This window comes from Tetrao urogallus (genome assembly GCF_951394365.1).
Source record: "Tetrao urogallus genome assembly, chromosome: 5".
Lineage (NCBI taxonomy): Eukaryota > Metazoa > Chordata > Aves > Galliformes > Phasianidae > Tetrao > Tetrao urogallus.
This window is the reverse complement of record NC_136818.1, coordinates 57,379,997-57,398,666: the sequence shown is the minus strand read 5'-3', so window position 1 is coordinate 57,398,666 and position 18,670 is coordinate 57,379,997. Positions and strand designations below refer to the sequence as shown.

Here is an 18,670-nt window from a genome sequence, read left to right as displayed (position 1 = left end):
CTGGGAGCTCTATCAGCATTAAGCAGTGACACACCAGCGATGAGAAACGGTCCTGCCCCTGCCTGGGCCGGGATCCTTCCCCTTTTCCTTCCCTCGCAGTGGGCTGGCCAAGCTCTCAGAGCACGCAGCTGCTGGGGCTGGGGGCTGTCTGTGGAGCCTGGGGTCCTGCTGCCAGGGCTGTGGGGAGGCTGCCTGCAGCGCGGAGACATGGAGTCACACTGAGCAGTTCTCTAAAGGTAAATGTCTTCCTGTGAATCTGGGTCTGGACTAGAAGGAAATAGGTTTTATATCTGGGGAAGGGAGGCGGCTTTGTGATGCGGCCGAATAGCTTGTCAGTGCTATCAGAAGAGAATGTTTGTACTGGTATTCCTGTGCTCCAGCAGAATTGCTTTTACAGGCTGTGTGTAATTTCATGTTTTACATGGAAAGCGTAGCTAAAGTATTTTTAAACTGCCAGGAATAGATGAGCACAGCACAGAGCTGTTTCTGAATGCAGCTGAGTGCAGATGCATGGAGGAACAATACGCTGCTTTATCTCAAATATTTCTTAATATAGTATGTTGGATCTTCTGATTGCTTCTGGAGAATTACTGCATCGCAGTGCAGTTAGTTTGTTTCCAGTTTCCCTGCCTTTGAGCTTAGAAACATGTTTTATCAGTTAATGTCAAATATTGGTGATGCTTGTTTTGCTTTTGATGTGTGTTTGCACAGAGATAGGGAAGTGAAAAGTTTAATAATAACTCAGGGATCTGAGTATGTAGTTCAGGCAGCTTGTCCGTGCTGCTGAGTAACAGCATAGATTTAATTCAACCTATATTTCCCTGATGAAAAATGTGCTTATGTAATTGCATAGAACACAACACCATGCACAGAGTCAGAAATCTGCAGTTAATATACTTCCAGAAGAATAACCAAAGTTGCTTGATGTAAAACTCTTTCAAACAGGATTTTGGTGCCTTTGCTTTTTGAAACTAGAAAGATAAAACTTGGCAGGAGGGATACCTGTATTTGAAAAAGGCTTGGCATAGAAAGATAGCAGAAGAGATTATCTGAAGTTGATGGAGCTTTGACAGAAGTTGAGTTGCTGTGGTGTTACCATCAGAAGGCATTAACTTCCCAGCAGCAGTGTTGAAAGGATCTTTTAGTCAATTCAAACATCAATAGAAAAGGGAGGGATGTTAAGGGGGTGTATGAGGCAGTGAATAAGAAGAGCAAGTTGCAACAAGTAATTTGAAGAAATTAAGAAATTACCAATTAAAACTTCCCTATTGCCACAAAGGGACTTGTGAAGTCTTGCAGGTGCTTATGAAAATATGATTTATTGCTTTCTTGAGTACAGTTTTGCTGACTAAGATAGAAGTTTTGCCTAGGACAATAGCTTTTTCCTTTTTGTTTTAGTTGAACATTCTCTAGGGTGTTCTGTGCACCAGATGTTACTGAAAGCAAGCTTATCAAAATCCTTAGACGTTTCATTAAATTAATTTATAAAAGTTCATTGCAACCAAATGCTACCTTTGTGAAATGTAACTATTGCTTGCATCGTAGCAGCATGCAACAGGTACTTAAGTCAGGTAGTTTTTCCCTGTTGTAGGGAACGTGTAACATATATTGCTTTATTAATCATAGAAACACAGAATGGCCTGGGTTGAAAAGGACCACAGTGATCATCTAGTTTCAATCCCCGTGGTGTGTGCTGGGTCGCCAACCACCAGACCAGGCTGTCCAGAGCCACATCCAGCCTGGCCTTGAAAGCCTCCAGGGATGGGGTATCCACAGCCTTCCTATTTTGAAGTTACTTTGACCAGTTTAATTTTTCCTTAACTGAGATCACAATGAAAGATTTTTGCAGGATTGTAGTGTTTCGTTTTTAAGTTCTGCTATTGGCAGAGAGTTTGCTGCTGACTTGTAGAAGAGCAGGATAGGACATACACCTGTCCCCAGTAAAAAGTAATTGGTGGGAAGAATGCAGCACGAGCAGGTTTGAAATTGGAGAGGTAAGGAAGAGCCTGCTGGGGCAAGTCTGTGATTGTCACACGTTTGTAACTGGCTCCAACCAGGTATTGCGCTTTGTGTCTCCTCTGTGAGGATCAGTTCTCTCTCCTGTTTGCTGTGTCAGGATAATTCCTTCATAAAAGTAATAAATAAATAAGAGAATCAACACCTGACTGTCTTTACTGAACAGGTGCTTTGGTGATCACCTGGAGCATAAAATCAGTAGGGTTTAAAATTGCACATGGGTGTGAGTCAAAATGTTAAGCATTTGACTTTTACACTTAGGATTTGGAGAGAGAGATTTGTTACATGTACAGATGGATCTATTTCTGTGAAGTAGTTACATCCTGGGTGAAAACTGTTATTTTCTGAGCAGTGAGGAGAGTAAGAACAGGGGCAGCAAGAACTTCAAGGGTGCTGCTGAGAAGTATATCTTCACATGTCTGCTTGAAGTGCTGCTTAGGGGCAGTTTTGGAGATGCTATACTCAAATGAAACTTGAATGGCAGCAATTTAGACATCCCTTTTTACTTTATGTCCTGTTCTTTACCATATTAATATGCTATGTCGTGGTTATTTTGTTGGAATAGTTTTCCTGTAGGAACTGGTAACCTTGGTTTGATACGGGAGTGAAGGAAACAATGTAGGGAGTAAAATTCCCATATCTTGGCTCTGACAAGCATACACTGCTGTGTTGTTCATGCCAGCTAAGATTCAAAAATGTGCTTGCACATGTAGCAGGTAACATTGCAGTTAATCTAGGATAAAGTACTTTTTAATACTTTTTTATAGCACTGCAGAGCCAGAGTGCTCCACTGGCAGTGCCACCTGGGGTCAGTTGGCTACAAAAGCAAACTCTAGTCCCCAAAAGATAAAAAAATTCCTTATTCCATTCAGTCCTGGTATATTTTCCTGTTAGAATAATCAGTGAATCTACCAGGTACAAACAAGCATATGTTGAGTGCTTTATTTCCACTTAGTTTCTTAGAGGCTACCTTTGTTTTATGTTCTCTTGTTATTTTCTACTGATGTACTGTGTGTGACCTCATGCTTAATTTCTTTTCCCCCTCTGGCCTTCCCAACTTTTATTTCTCTGTTTGTTTTTTTTTTCTTTTGGACACTCCCTCTGAACTGAATGCAGACATCAGAGCAGAGAGAAGGCTTGGCTGAATTGCATGCCAGAGCTTGTATGGCTCCCCTGTGACCTACTGACAGAAAACTGGAAAGACGTTTTTGTATTAGATTAGCAGGAAAGTCATCTACAGATATTGGGTGTAGTAGTATGCTGCTCAATGGTCATGTAGGGCTCTGACTGAGAATGAAGTTCTTTGTTTGGTTCTGCTGCAAGTGATAATTTTGATCCATGCTCCATCTCACACTCTCACAAGCTCCATCAACAGGAAGTGCTTTGCACTTGTCGACAGAGCAGATTGGCAAGAGATTTGCTGAGCCCTGCACAGGACTGTTCTCCCAGCCAGGCCCGTTCTGCAGAGCCCCTGGTGCAGCCCCAGCAGCAGCTCAGGTCCTGATGCAGCTCACCTTGCCCCAAACTCTGCTCCTGAGTTTGGACTGGCTGCTGAACCACAAACCACATCAGCAGAAGCTGGCTTCTAGTGGCAAAGCTTCTGCTGTCTGGGATTGTTGCTGCTTTGCTGAGGCAGCTGGAGAAGTAAATTTTCAATGCAAACTGACTTAACTCTATTAGAAATTTCTCTGGTGTGACCTTAGCTCTGACTGTAAGTATTCTGCTGGTCTGGTCTGAACCTGTGCTCCCTATGAGCAGTCTCTGTAATGGGTTCTGTCTTTATAAAGCCATTGGAATGGATTTTAAGGTGAGAGAGACTGCTAAAAGATTCTTACTTGACCTTCTCCTTTTAAAATCAGAGCTTTTCTCTAAAATGAATAAAAGCTTATCACCTTTGAAAATCTTCTGCTTTGTCATGAAGACTGCAGGGTGACTAAAATCACAGATTTACCCTCTTGCCATTCAAATTTACCTCTACTGTTGAAATTTTCTCTTTTTTAGAGGTTAAATTTGTCTAACCTTAACTTGTTGGTGATGCCTTAGCTGTTGTGGACTTGTTTTTAGTGGGATCAAAAAGCTCATTCTCTTTCCTGCTATTATCTCTTTTCTTTGCTTTTAATTACTTTTCCATTGTGATCCAGTCACTTGAAGCTTCTCAGAGCAGTGGTGGGTTCTGAGTCCTTCTAGTTCACAGCTCACGTTGTTCCTATTCTGTAGCTCCACGTGCCCACTTGGCAGTATTAAAATAGTGACAGTGCAGTATGTAATCAGAAGCAGAACCTCTCTTCTGCTTTGCCTTTATATTCTTTGTATACAACAAATGATCAGAAGAACTGGCTGTGTCAGATACCCTGAGAGTTTTTTCTGGGATGTTTGTTACTAATGATGTCCTCCAGCTGCCTCCCTCAGTGCCTATTGCCCACAGCATGGCTTTCAATCTCCAAGGGTCCTGTTTGCTTGATTTGCAGGCGTTCTGTATTACATTAGGCTATTCAAGCATACTTGTTGGATTCAGATAGCAAAACAAGCATTGAGTCATCCGCAGATTTGCAAGGAAAGGGTTCATCTTCTTGTCTGGGCCAGCAGCAGAGGTACCTCATGCTGCGGGCAGGAGGAAGTCAGCCCCAAGGTATCTCTCCCCTGCTAACACATCCATCTGTCAGACAAATGCCTGGCTGTATATCTATCTTTTAAGACTCTCTAGTACTAATTGTTTGAGTCTCTTAATTTATAAGTGTAGACTCATAGCAAACAATAATTTAAAAAAATCTTGTCCAGTAAACAGTATCAAACATGAGAAACACATCTTTGGCATTGCCAAGTAGTGAGAAGACCAAGACTAGTTAGGAGGCCATCAATTCAGAATCACAAGGTTGGAAACGACCTGCAAGATCATCTAGTCCAAAATTCCCATGCCCATCCACTACAAAACAGAATACAGAGTGAATGCTGCACCGTGCATCCAACAGTTTTGCCTCTCTGCAGGATATACACAGATCTTAATACCAGCCAGTATATTTTCTCTAAATAGTCTCTGATTAACTGCATGGTCAGTCAACGGGGTTAGATTTCTCCATGCATAAATGTAACCTGAGGTCCTAATGGAGATGACAGAAATTCTGGCCATCAGTAATTTACCTGTATCTGCTACTGCTTTGCTTCTCTGTACAGACCAGAGTACTCTCACAGGTCACTCTGCGCTTCTGTGGGTACCTTTCTTAGTTGTGTCATCCCTTTCTTTGCAGTATCAACTTCCTGCTGTTTCTGTATAGACTATGTAAGTTCTTACTGTGGTAGTGTGTAAGCAGGATGTGTATTTGCTTAATAAGGACATCCATAAGGACAGGATGAATGGCTGCCATAAGGAATATAATCTGTAGTTAAGCATATTTCACCTTTGCACATCACTGGATGAAACAGGAAGGTGGGAGCTGACAGCCCAGTCACAAATGATGGCTGGGACCTTGCTGTAAAGTAAGCCCAGTTGATACTCGGCTGCTAGGACTGATTCCAGTTGTCTAGCCTGAAGTGATTTGGCCAGAATCGTAACTCGTGTTTTTGCTCTGAGGAAAAATTATATTTTAAGCAACTATTTTTAAGCAACTAATAATTGCATTGCTATTATTAATAACTAATGTGTATAATAACACTGTATGCTGATGAAATTAACACTCATACGTTGCAAAGTTTAACACTGTCTATCTGCTAAAGGATATAATAGCGTGACACTGGCAGTCACTGTTGGGATGCTGGGAAGTATTTTTGTATGAAAATCGGAAAGCAGGCCTGAATTAACAGTGCAAGCGTTCATAGCAGCAGGACAGCTGCAGTTCTGGCTTGCTTGAGAGAGCACAACCATCAATGGAAGGCTCTGAGGGTCTTCCATGTCTCTTGCATGCAAGTTGTCACTCAGATTTAGGGTCAGGGCCTCACGCTCCATTTCCCACGTCCCCTCGTGCGCTGCTCTGCTCTGGCTGGCAGGGGCTGCTGGGGGCTGGGCCTGTGGGCAGCTGTGACATTGCTACAAGAGCAAATCCGTAGAGATTGAGAGGTCCTTTGGAAATAGAGGAGCTGCGCTTTTATTTTTGTATCTCAGCACAGACATTTGTGACTTGCTGGCCAGATAAGAGCCTGGGAAAAGCGAGTGGACAGCTTGGGCCAGGATGTTTTTAAAAGCAAATGTTGGTCTTCCTAGTGTTTGTGCTGTTCCACCCGCCTGTGAGATCACAGGAGCCTGCAGAGAAGGAAACAATGGAATTTGATATTATCCCCAACATCAAACAGGGTGAAGGGTTCTGTGACCTCTGCGAGTAATTAAAATAAAGCTTCACTGAAAAATGGTCAGCTACTGCTGCAGTTCCTGTTTTACAGGAATTCATGGCATTCCTTTAGGGGTTTGGAGATGAGGCTGAGTTATTCTTTGTGCTGCTCCTTGGGCCTTAAGAGAGCTCAGAAATCAGGTCATCCTCCTCGAGTCACGGTGGAAATAAATTTTTGATTAGATTTGTCAATCAAAGAGCCGTTATACCTCTTTATTATAAAAAATCTTTAAAGCACGCTTTAAGCTACATAGCAGGGGTTTTTTTTGTGTTGAATGATATTAGAAAAGCTTTCTGCATGTTTAATAGCTGCTTGTCAGGTGATTGCTGAGATATCTTTGAATGGAGAGTGAGTGAATGCAGCTGTGCAAATGTAATGCGACAAAAATGCACTTAATTGTGTCTTTTGGCCAATAAAAATGTCTGTTGGTAATTAGTTCTTCCTGTACCAGACCCATTGGCATGTGAGTCTCCTGGTGGGATTCTTGTTATTGTCCTTTCTGGCTCTTGTTCACTGTTGTTCTGAAAAGCGGGCAGAAGTGAAGGCATGAGTAATAGGAAATCTTATGCTCTCACATTTACCAAGGAAGAGAACATTTGTTAAATCAGACTAGAGCTCTGCAAGCCCCCAGAAAATAAAAGTTAGTCCTGTGGGAAGTAGAGGGACAGAGTTAGGCAAGAGGTGGTGTCTAAAAGTGCACAGTATATCATTGAGGTTGGAGAAGACCACAAAGATCATCTGGTCCAGCCACCGCTTGACTTTGAAGTCCTGTGGCTGTGTGCTGAGAGCTGTGTGTGCAGGTGCTTGTGCTGGGTTTGTGGGGCACGGTGCATGAGCTGGTGTGCAGCTAACAGATTCTGTGCAGTAAAGTAACTGTAAGGGATTTTTTGGTGTGAGGCAACCGTTGACTTTACTGAATGTGAATTTAATAGCCTGAGAGCTGGATAAGACCAGATATCTGAATACTTCATGCCCTATAGATTTAGAAGTTTTCCCTAGAACTTTGTAATTGACTGATCAGTCAATCGATCATGCTAGTAGAAATCACTGGCCAAAGCTGTGAATGAACTGCAAATTAAGGAATACAGGATCAGAAGCCTGAGGCACTGCTACAGTAACCACACATCATCCAAACATTAGCAGCTTTTGCTTATGGCAATGCAGTGTAGCACTTGATTAAAACATGGGGGTGATGCATCCTTCTGTCCTAAAACACACATCTCAGAGGCCAGGATGGAAGAACAGAAGCTGAAGCTGTACAAATGTGAATACGTGACAGCTTTGGTTGCCCACATACCATGGTGCTTTCCCAATATGTTTTTCCTGGATCTTAACTACTGCTTTATCTGATAATATTTCTCTTATTTTTTCCACTTTTTTCACGTTTCCACAGTTGAATTTTTAAGTCACTGCCTTCCTGTTTGGAGAGGATGCTCTCCGACAGTGATTCAGTCCTGTTAGAAATTTTTTATATCTCACTGACAGGGAGCAGTTCCCAGGATGTCCAATTTGATGCATTCATTAAATGAAATACCCTAGAAATTTCTTCTGACAAACAGATCCATTGACCTTCATTTTGCTGAAGAACTTCAGGAATGCTCAGAAGTTGGGATTATTTTACCAAACTGATAAAATTCCTATTCCTCTGTATACATGATATTGGTTGTGCAAGGCAGAAAGTGCAGAGAAGCACATAGGCTCCTGCTGAGTGCTGAACTGTCTGAATTGGAGACTGCCTTTGAACCTCATTTAATATTCACAGCCTTATGCTGCATACAGGTGTTTTGTGTACGTGACATCTCAGTCCACAGGGAATACTTTGTTAACAAGCATTCAAGGTTAAATTGTTAGAAAGTCAGATGTAATCTTTAAAGCCTTGTAGAATCCAGCACGTGTCACTATTCTGATGTTGTTGGTGTTGTGTTTTTTTAATTTTATTTTCATTTTCATTAGCATTTTTAAAAAGCCTAGTATGGACTTCACCTACTTAGTTTGTATTGATTGCTTTGCTCTACTAAGGAGAAGAAATCAAAATTATGTCTGTGCCTTCATTTTTCCTGTCCTTGTAGGCCTGTAATATGATCAGCCTAGTTTTAGAGCATCAAAATTTAAGAGACAGAATGACTCAGTGGATTTGATTTGTGTAACGGGATCTGGATAGTTAGCATCTTTGGATTAACAGTTCAGACATCTCAAGCTGTGTGCACCCACGATTCTTCTGAAGTCGGGCATTTGTGAATTAAGTTAATGGTCCCAGAAGTTGCTCTGGAAAGCTCTCGCCCCATTAATGCTCGTATCAGCAGCGTTGGGAAAGCAGCCAAGGAATGCAGTGGCAGGTTGGAAACTGTCATTTGTGGCTTAAATTCATCCATAACAATGGAGTGATTGAGAAAATACATGATGTCTGCAGAATGGGGAGGCAGAGGGTTTGCACAAATGTCTGACTGTGGTGTATTGTTCATTGCTTTGGACCTTTAAGTGGTGATTCAAGAACGTGTTGAGCAAAATCAGGGAGAATAGATAGACTGGGACATAGCCTTTCATCTGGATGTCTTTAAAGTGCAAATACCTGAATGGGAAGGTGTGCAGAGAAAGGGCTGTTCTAGTCTTGTGTCCTTTTATCTCACACAGACACTGCTGCCTTCTGCTGAGGATAGGATACTGTTCCAAATAGACCCCTGGATTGAAGCAGCAAGGAAGATGTTAGTTTCCCTTAGCTACTCATGGCATCAAGTCATCAAGACAATATTATATTGTAATGAGTGAAGTAGAGGGAAAATGACAGTGGTCCACCAACAGGTTGAGTGCTTACAAAGCAGTGCAAAGTATTGATCCCTCATTCCCCTTTTGTTTAGGCAGGTGACAAGCATTATCATCCCAGCTGTGCACGATGCAGCAGGTGCAACCAAATGTTCACAGAAGGAGAAGAAATGTATCTGCAAGGTAAGGATGTCTCTACAACAAAACCATAAAATCAGACTTTGTAATTTCTCTGTCCTCACTGGTTTATAGCTATCCTGTATAATGTGTGCATGGAGGACAGTGGCCTTTTCTTCACTGCAGTGCTCTCATACTTTTTCACTTGAGACTCTTTCACTGTAGTGTCCATGATGGTGGCCTTGCTGCCTACCTACTCTCCCAGAAGGTAGCACATACACAATTAAGCTACAATTATTTTTTCTGACTTGCTGTAATATTAAGAAATGTTGGCAGAAGTAAATCTATGCAGGCCAGAAATCAAAGCGAAAGGACAACTACATATCAGGAATTTGTATATTGTGTTTGCATTAGAAAACTTGCTTGATATACCTGAAAGAACTGTAAAAAAGTAGGAAAGAAATGATGAAAGTGTCTCTTGAAAAACTGGAGAGATTCCTTCTGGAGGCATTCCAAAATAAGATAACATTGTTAAGAAATTCCTTTGAAGCTGACTTGTGTTATTTTATAGCTTGTCCTCCCTTGCAGTCCATCTTTCTCATCTCTCACTGACCTTGTAAAGAGTCATCTGACTCCAGCTATGCGCAGAATTAGATATATGGTTGTATGGCAGTGCTTGCTTGCAAAAGCAAGGAGAAGCTGAAAGAGGGTTGGGTAGGAAGTACTGCTTTCTGATGGCAAATTTGAAAGATTAATTTGAAAACAGCAACTGCAACACCTGACAAGTTTTAATCTGAGTTTCCTCACATCACAGAATGCTAAAGTACAGACAGAGGACATGGTGAGCAGATTAATCCAGAAATTACATTAGTAAGAGCAAGGCATAACTGGTGTGAACTATTCACAATGACTGGTCGTGCTGTGGTGTAAATTTCTGCAGATTGCAGTAAGACAGAAGGTGTTGCTCCTAATTAAACCAGGCTAGATTGTGTTCCAGCATTACTTAGGTGTTATGTGAGGAGAGATTCCTGGTTCCTTGACCTGCCATCCTTCTCTGCTTGGCTGCATCCTCTCCTGTGGCTGTGAGCTCATGTTCTTCATGCTCACTCTGCATCAGGAGGAGCAGTACAAGTTGCATTGCTTTATTGTATAAAGCTGTTTTCTGACCAAGTGTTATTGCTGGGACTGCCCTTCCAAACCTTTCCTTGCTGGGTTCAGCATACTTTTAAGTGTAGGTGACCTAAAAGTCTTTCCTAAGCAAAGCTCTCAGCTGAAATGGATATGCTGACTGTCCAAATTGTTTTCCCTAGGGTGCTGAATAACAGCCTTCCAAGCATTTCTCTGTAATAAAAATACAGCCCCACAACACTGAAGCTAGAACAAAAGTGCACAATTGATTAAATATATGTAAATATGAAGCTTCCTTCTCATTTCTAATTGCATTCTCTGCTGATCATGAAAATGCAATATTGGTATTACTTTGTGTAATAGAGGAGTGTGGTAACTGCTTGTAACAGAAATGTGCAAAGCCAAACCTGCAAGAGGAAAGCAACGTTAGTCAATGTGTAATCGAGTTACTGCTTTTTAGAGAACTGTATGTTCAATCAGTGGTATGTGCAAGGTAAATTGAATAAATGAACATGTTGGTTGATGTTTGCCAAGTGAGCAAACAAACATATGTTAAGAATGAGATTAGCTACAATTTGCTGAATTGTTTCCAGTAGGAAGAAGAGGAGCTGTACAGCTTGGGAATCTGCGCAGTTCCAAACCTTTTTAAATGCACTGACCTTTTGGATGGTTAAGATCCACAAGCTGTGGTTGGCTCAAAGTTCAGCACTGTAAAAAAAAAAAATTAGTTACGTTTATCTTCTTAAGCCCACTCTATCTGATTGGGCTTTTAGAATTTCACATTTCAAAAATTTTTTGTGAAAGAAATTTCACAATGGCTAAGTTCCACTGTGAATATGGCATGAGATCTCTCTTGCATTTCTTGTTCCCTTTGTCCACAGGTGTCCCTAAAATTGAGCTAATTTGTACTGAATGCTGCCTGAAAATACACTGGCAGATTGTTGGTGGTTTTTTTTGTTTTGTTTTGTTTTTTGTTTTGACAATAGGAATGGTTTCTTAGAAAAGAAACTGAGGTACAGAAGAACAGGGAACATTTTTCTCAGGGTCACACAACTGATTTTAAGAATTGCACCTAAACCTGGCTGTCACTTCATCAGCCTTATAATAGAACTGGCTTCCTCCTGAGTGCTTGGATGTGCTTAACCCCCTTGCAAATGCACAGCCCATGCTTCTCTCCTGATCTTGCTGGCACTGTGGGGTCCTGGCTCGGAAGCTGCTGTTTGTTGACAGAGGAGCTCTCGGTATGCTTCCCCCTGTTGTCCAATCATTCCCTGCTGCCAAATGCACAGTTTCTTCTTCCTCTGCTCAAACTTGAAGCCAGACTTCTCAGACTCTGATCCAGAATCACAGCGTTCTCTCCAGCCTTCTGATGATGATGTTCTTGTGTGCTTCTGGGAAATGAACATTCCTGCTGCTCTTCGCTTCTACACTGGGTCATGTAAGGCTTATTAGAGTGAAGTGTCCAGCACCCCTGATCCATCCCTCCCACTGACTCCAAGGGTGGGGTGTCCTCTGGCTGTACTTGAGATAATATTCACCAGCAGGAGACCTGGGCTGCCCTTTGTTTGGTTTCTTTGTGGACTGAGTGAAAAGGTGAAGTTCCCTCCTGCAGGCAGACAAGGGTCACACAAGGCTTTGTGGCTGCTGGATTGAAGCTGAATTTGGCTACAGCTGCAGTAGTTAAAGTGTTAAAAATCAGCACTAGCTTTTGCTCTGTTTCAGATTGGCTAAAATTCTGCCAGCAGCTTGCCAGCAGTAACCATAATTTACTCTCTGTTCCAAAGAGCTTGAGGAGAGTTGGCAGTGCCCCTTCCTAGCCCATGGGCACAGCCAGATATTTACATTTTTATTATGTGAGGAAAAATCCCATGTTTTAGAACACAGACAGTAGAAACATTGCCTCTTTGGGAGGATGTGAAACTGGAACATGCCATGTGGAAATGCCAGTGCAGCACATGCCACCGACCTTACAGAGCAGGGCGCAGAAGCAGTATGTATGCCAGTGCTGCATGCAGTACACTGATTTTGGGAGAGATACCTTCACATAGTTTGTGTCATGTGTCGTTCCGGCTTCATTAGCTTGATGCAGCAGGTGAGATACTGCCCTGACTGCTGTGCTGTGAGTTTTCTATTTTGCTCCTAATAAACATTTCCCATTGCATTCTGTGTAGTTGCAGGAAAGAAGTGATATGAGTAATGTTTTACAGTAACTGAGCACAACTACTGCTCAAGGAAATCACAGGGCTTAAACAGCAGTAGTGGACTTGTAATTTTTACACATGGTGCAGTTCATAAGGGGAATCCAGGTCAGGTTGTCATAGCCCTTGGCCTCCATCCTTCCCAGAAGGACCCTCCATCTTCCAGTCCCTCCAGGTGGTGCTGCCTGGCTTTCTTGCTGTTTACAGCTGTTTGAGTTTTAATTAAGAAGCTGTACTAAGTGCTTTGTCAGTTCCAGCAAGAGACTGCTGTGGGTGGACCAAGGATTTGGATTTTTTTTTTGTCACTTGTATTTCTCATGAGCTAGGACTGAATCTGAAAGGCTCACACAGATGCACAGTCTGATTCAGTGAAGGGATTCTCTTTTCATGACTAAGTTCTAAGTTTCAGACTAAGTTCTCGTGACCAGAAATCATCTGCTTTCCTCTAAATAAGGATTTTATTTTTTTTTTCATTTTTTGTGTCCCCCAGGTTCCACTGTCTGGCATCCCGACTGTAAGCAATCCACTAAGACTGAAGATAAGCTACGGGTAAGCTGAATTTGTGGCAATGACACACTGCATATTTTACACACCCAGCAACTGAACATTGTATACAAAGTGTGATTTTATTTTCATGGTTTTTATAGCATAGCTGTCACCACACTGGCAAAATAACTTTGGCAGCACTTCAAAGATAATGGTGTGGTTTTTAAACTCATCGTCTTCAGTCTCAGTGTGTTACCCTAAAGACGATATAATTAACTGATACACAGATATGACATTGCCTCTAAGACAGATCATCATATGTGAGTTATCGTGCAGTGGAGTAAAATGTGAACAGGGCAAGAGCTATGATGCATCTTAGTGCTTTTGCACATCTGTATAACTTCTCATTAGTTATCCCTTGTTCTTGGCAGTTATTTACAGCAGTTAGCTCCTTTGCTATTCAAATAAACCACAAACTAAAGAGATCCTAATTGGAATGCCAGGAAGGGCTGGCATCCTTGGGATCACATCAGCATACCAAGAATTTTCTGGACCAAATTCTTGATTGGAGTAATACTGCACTCATGCACTTTTGTCATGCATCAGGCAATTTTAAGCCCATATTCACTAACGTGCCTTCTGGACAGTTTACTCACTTTGATATCTCAGTTGTGCCTTTGAACTGTTAATTTTTCTGAATGTTAGAGACTAGAATATTAGAGACTTCATAGAAGGAAAATGGCTAGACGGTCTATCAGCCAAGGAAAATGAGAGGTACTGGCATGGAGATAGACAAATTATCCTGAATTGTGCTCTATCTATGGGTCATTCACAGGAAGCCTAGTCCTTTAAAATTGATTCAGGTCTTTTTCTGTGAGTTCACTATGAATGCAGGTAATGTACTAATATATTTCTCTTGAGCAGAGTTCATGTTAGCATGGACTGCACTCATAATACAGGAGCAGAACTGGCTGTGGGCGACCATGTGATCTAGCAGGACCAAACATCACTATTGCAATCCACTATTTGCACGTTATCCTGTTCTGACTTCCAGTGTAATGGTTGACAGCTGCTTTTCTCAGTGACCATGTTATCACAGTGTAAATCAGCTTTAGCTTTATCATTTAAGAACAGAATTACTTTCAGAATAGATGTACAGTTATTGCACTTCCCAAGGAGCAGACAGATAGTTTATGCCAATACTTACTAATTAGAAGCCATATAGAGAGCTCCAAAAAAATGGGATTGTTTCCTTATTAATGTTAAGTAATTGCCATAGTACTTTTTATGCTAGTTTGAATTTCCTTCTCCATTTAACACGTAGAATGTAAGACAGTGCTTTTGCCCAGCAGAAGTGTCAGAATACTTGGCCTTAGCAGTGAGTGGTTGGGGAACAGCACTCTCTTTTGCATGGACCCGAGAGCCTTGTCAAAGCTCCTGACTATAGTGCTGCCCTTATTAACCTTCTCTGAGCTGACCTTATAATTCAGTTGGCTTATTTCCATTTCCCATCAAAACGTGCAAAGGCTTCAAATATTTTCTCCTTTTTCCCATCAGACATTCAAGCATGTGAGTCTTCCTCTCTCTCAGGTAATTTTAATTGAATTCATCCACCTGCAAGATTTTTCCCTAAGAGAGTTTTTCTACAAAATTTAAGACAAATGAAGTGAAAAAACATTCAAGGGGGAACACAAGAGATGTCACTGCGCAGCTATCCGAGGTCACCTTATTCCTGGAGATCTTCCATGCAGATGTTTAACATGCCTTTAAAGTTGGAAATTCACAGTGCTGAAGCCAGCTGGAGAGACTGAGAATTTTTAGTTTCAACTCTACATTGCAGAGTCTGTACCTATTTTGGTGCTAATTGATTTAAAATCAATTTGCGTTTTCCCTTGACCACTTGAGTTCATTTAGATGACTTTGCCAAGTATTTCTGCTTACTTAGACAAGGTCAATAGCAAACAGGTAGGTACGAAAACAAATGAAACTGGGAAACTGTGCTATTTAAGCACGTCACTTTTCAGTTTATGACCTGTGGCTTGATTCACCTTGAGTTTCTTGACTGCATAATTTTTAGGCCTGATGTGAGTATCAGAATGAGATTTCTCAATTCTCAAATACAAGATACTACATCTTTCAGGGGCAGGCCTTTATTTTCGGGTGGTTCTGCCATTGACAAGGCATCCTTGCTCTGCTGGATTTCCTTTTCCCTGTGGAGCAAAGCAGAACAAAATGCCCTTTTATTGTGGAAGTCATTTTATAAGCTTTCAGCCAGTTCTGTTTTCTCTCAGTAACTGAATTGCGATATAAACTAATCAGCATTTTAGCTGGTCAGACTGAGTTCAGAAAAATGATGGTTGATTAAGGTTTTCCTCCCACTGGATTTTCTGTAGAGGTTTTTTAAGTAAAAACAAGTAGAGGGTAAAGCTGTTTGTACGTAACTAGAATGCATTGCTTAGGTTCAGCTATCTGCTTGTTTGTGATTCTACAGGGATCAGCAAGTAACGGATACTATAGCACACAGATTGTTATCTAGCAAGTAGTTATTTGTAAGTTGTCACTTGACTGAAAAAGAGCTTAACCAATGGGCTGGGGAACTGCTTTCCTTTTCACTCTTCTTTTTCCTTTTTTCTGTTTCATGGCAGCATTCCTCATCTGAGTTCTTTTATCCAAAGAGTCTGGTTCTGCGCAGACCACGCTCTGCAGAGGTTTGCTGTTGTGTTTTCAGTGTTGATAATGGTCTTCTTTACTGAGAAGATTCTTTATCATTGTCACTTGCTGTGCTTGCCACTATTTCTGCCACACAGCTTTCCTACTATCACTTGCCACCCTGGGCACTGACTGTATTTTGCATCATGTAGTGCAGTGTTTGTTAATTCTCATGTTTTAAATTTTGTTTAATGAAGTGCTTCATTTGTGCTATCGGACGTTTTTCTTCTGAAACAAAAAATAAGAGTGCAAATGTGAAACATGATAAAAAGCATCTGAATTTGAAGGGATGGTTAAGTGTAGTAACAATAGTTATTGTTGTAACAACAGTTACCATTGTTACTACATGAACAATAGCTTGTGCTTTTTAGGAAAAAGAATTGCTATCAGTTGCATCAATTTTGTTTTTATACTCGCTGACCATCTACAGATGAAAACTTCAGTTGAGAAAATATTTGCAAGATGCAGGATTTGAACATGTCGTGTACACTGCTCAATAGCATCTGCCTGTCCGTAAGCAGCAGAACATCCAATTTGATGTTAAGAGGTCCTCCCTGTCCTCTTGATTCTGAACCACCTTTCCACTTTCAAACTTCCACGAGGGTCTCTGCACTTGAGAACACCACCTAATTCTATTTCTTCTCCTTTGCAGCAGTGCTTATGTATTAATTTCTAATTAAGGTAGACTTTCTCGTGCTGTAGACTGTAGCATTGAAGCAGCTTAGGGTCAGATTATATCTTCTTGTGTAAATGTACTCAATATTTAATTCTGTTTAGATGTACATGCTGATTATATGAAGTGTAATTCAAAGCAGGTTTTGACTTCATGTGATCTTCTGCAGGGTAAAGATGCTATCATTGCTGTTGCTGTTAAGATGGGCCAAGGACATTAATCGACATGAAAACTTCAGATTTTAATTTTACCTGTTTTGCTTGATGCAAAACCCTTTTGCATGCAGCAAGGGAGAGCTTGTCTGAGATAGCTGGATCATTAGGAAGGTGCATGCTTCAGGAATTCTGTAGGTACCAAACAGTTAGTGGGAAATAAATTACAAAACCTTATCCAGAAGCAAGAATACATGATAATCTCTTAGATCTATTACCACCTTTAACACTGAAGACAGGAAGAAATGTTGAGCCTCAGGTGAGCCGGCTGCCTAGTGAGTTCCATTTGGTACTGTGTCTTATTGCTAACGTGCTTATGGTGGCACGTTACTCTTCTGGCAAGACAGGAGAGGTGTCTGTCTACTGCAGATCTTCATCATATGATAACCTTGCTGATAGCTCTTTGGATGGTGTGTGTAACCTGGAGAAGACAATCCTCAGTGTCTTATTCAAATGGAACTTTACGCACTTTTAGTGTCAATTTGATGCACTTAGGACTGCCAGCCCAAGAAAAGTTCTGAGCTGCCAAACTTGAGTACTGGAGGTGCTGCTGAAATGAGGGGAAGGCAGGCATTTAACTAGGAGTTTGATGCCAAAGGCAATGCCAGAAAGAAAACAAAAGAGCCTTGTGGAATATAAATGAAATACACACTTCATGTGCAATAATTGCTGCTTTTTGCCATGAACAGCTATTTATGGACTGAGGCCCATATTTACAGGTGTTAATTGTTTGCTGAATGTAAGCAGAAACACAGGAAATTTCAATAACTTAACTATGGGCAAAAATGTCTTAAGATGAAAAATGACTTCAGTGTTTTTAAAGTCATACTTGCTACCTATCTCAAAAAATCTTACTATTTGATATCAAAGTATCTTATTATTTAAGATTTTTTGAGGAAGAAAACCAAGAATGAGTGAAATCTTGTGAATTCTGTGAGGAGTTTGGCCCTGAATTCACTGTTATGTATTTCTCACTTCATTTTTTCTGCCTTTCACTTAATTTACTTTCTATGAAAGACTGTATTTGGTAGCAGTGTGACTTCAGTGACTGTGCTGAAAATAACTTTTCCTTTTCAGCTTTTTTGTCTAGAAAGGAAAGAAAAAGTTTTTTGTAATTGATTAAAATGCATCTGTGTGAGTTTGAACTAAACCTGTTCCTTACTTTTGTCTTTATGCGCACACATAAATTTTTAAGGGAGGGAAATAATGACAGGCTCCGTGCATTTGAAGGTAACACACTTGTCAGGGGTTACACTGGCAGACAGGCACAATGAATGCTGTAGCACTGAAGTATTCTCTTGGTCTTGTACACTGCCACTGAACATTACTGAAATCCATGGGAAACCAGCCTATAATGAGCTCTGGTTCCACAAGCTGAATTGCTCCTGTAAGACCGTGTAGTTGATGAAGCAGATACTCACATTAGTGTTGTACTGGGACTGTCAGATTCCTTGCTGTTGCAAAGTTGTGCCTGCCGAGTAGAGTAAGCTACACGTTGAACTTCTTTTGTTTACAGATATACCTTTCAGTAACTTCTGGGATTTAGAGAATTTGTTTAAACTGTAATGTTCAATGTTGTTAAGTGAAATCGTATTCGTTCTTCTGCAGCTATTATCACCGCCTTGCATAATGAACTCTATCAAAAAACTAAGGCAGGTACTGTAGACAACGCTGACGATGCCTTTGTTAAACAACAGTGCATCTGTTTGGCCAGATGTTCTCGGGATCAGATTTGATCTGTTTGCCTGCACTTGGAAGTTTTAATAGTGCATGATTCTGAACATCTGTACTTTCAAAAGCCACAGCCACCACATTGCAGTGTAACTGGATGATGTGAATGGCTCCAGCGTAGATGCTTTTATTTTAGAAACTCACTTGTTTAGATGATGCGCCATGCATGATAACATGACAGACTGAGATAAACGCAGATGAACATGTCAAGCTTTGCAATCTAATGTTGAAGTAATGAGTTAATCGATTTGGAGCGTGTGCATGGGTGATACTGTAACTGAGCGCTGAAATTCACAGTGAGCCTAATAGGATGAGCATTG

At 41.1% G+C, this 18,670-nt stretch overlaps 1 protein-coding gene across 7 annotated transcripts in view; it reads left to right on the top strand.

Annotated features, from left to right (window-relative positions):
• Positions 1-18,670, top strand: part of ABLIM1 (actin binding LIM protein 1) — a gene marked incomplete at both ends in the record, with an annotated part of 110,389 nt that overhangs the window by 57,025 nt on the left and 34,694 nt on the right. For 5 of the 7 annotated variants that reach the window (XM_079535548.1, XM_079535546.1, XM_079535545.1 and 2 more), the window contains 2 exons: positions 9,192-9,279; positions 13,030-13,088. In XM_079535548.1, coding sequence (XP_079391674.1) covers positions 9,192-9,279; positions 13,030-13,088 — 147 coding nt within the window. Of the gene's footprint in view, positions 1-9,191; positions 9,280-13,029; positions 13,089-15,670; positions 15,734-18,227; positions 18,276-18,670 lie in introns of all 7 variants that reach the window. The other 2 variants (XM_079535542.1, XM_079535543.1) reach the window with 2 other exon arrangements.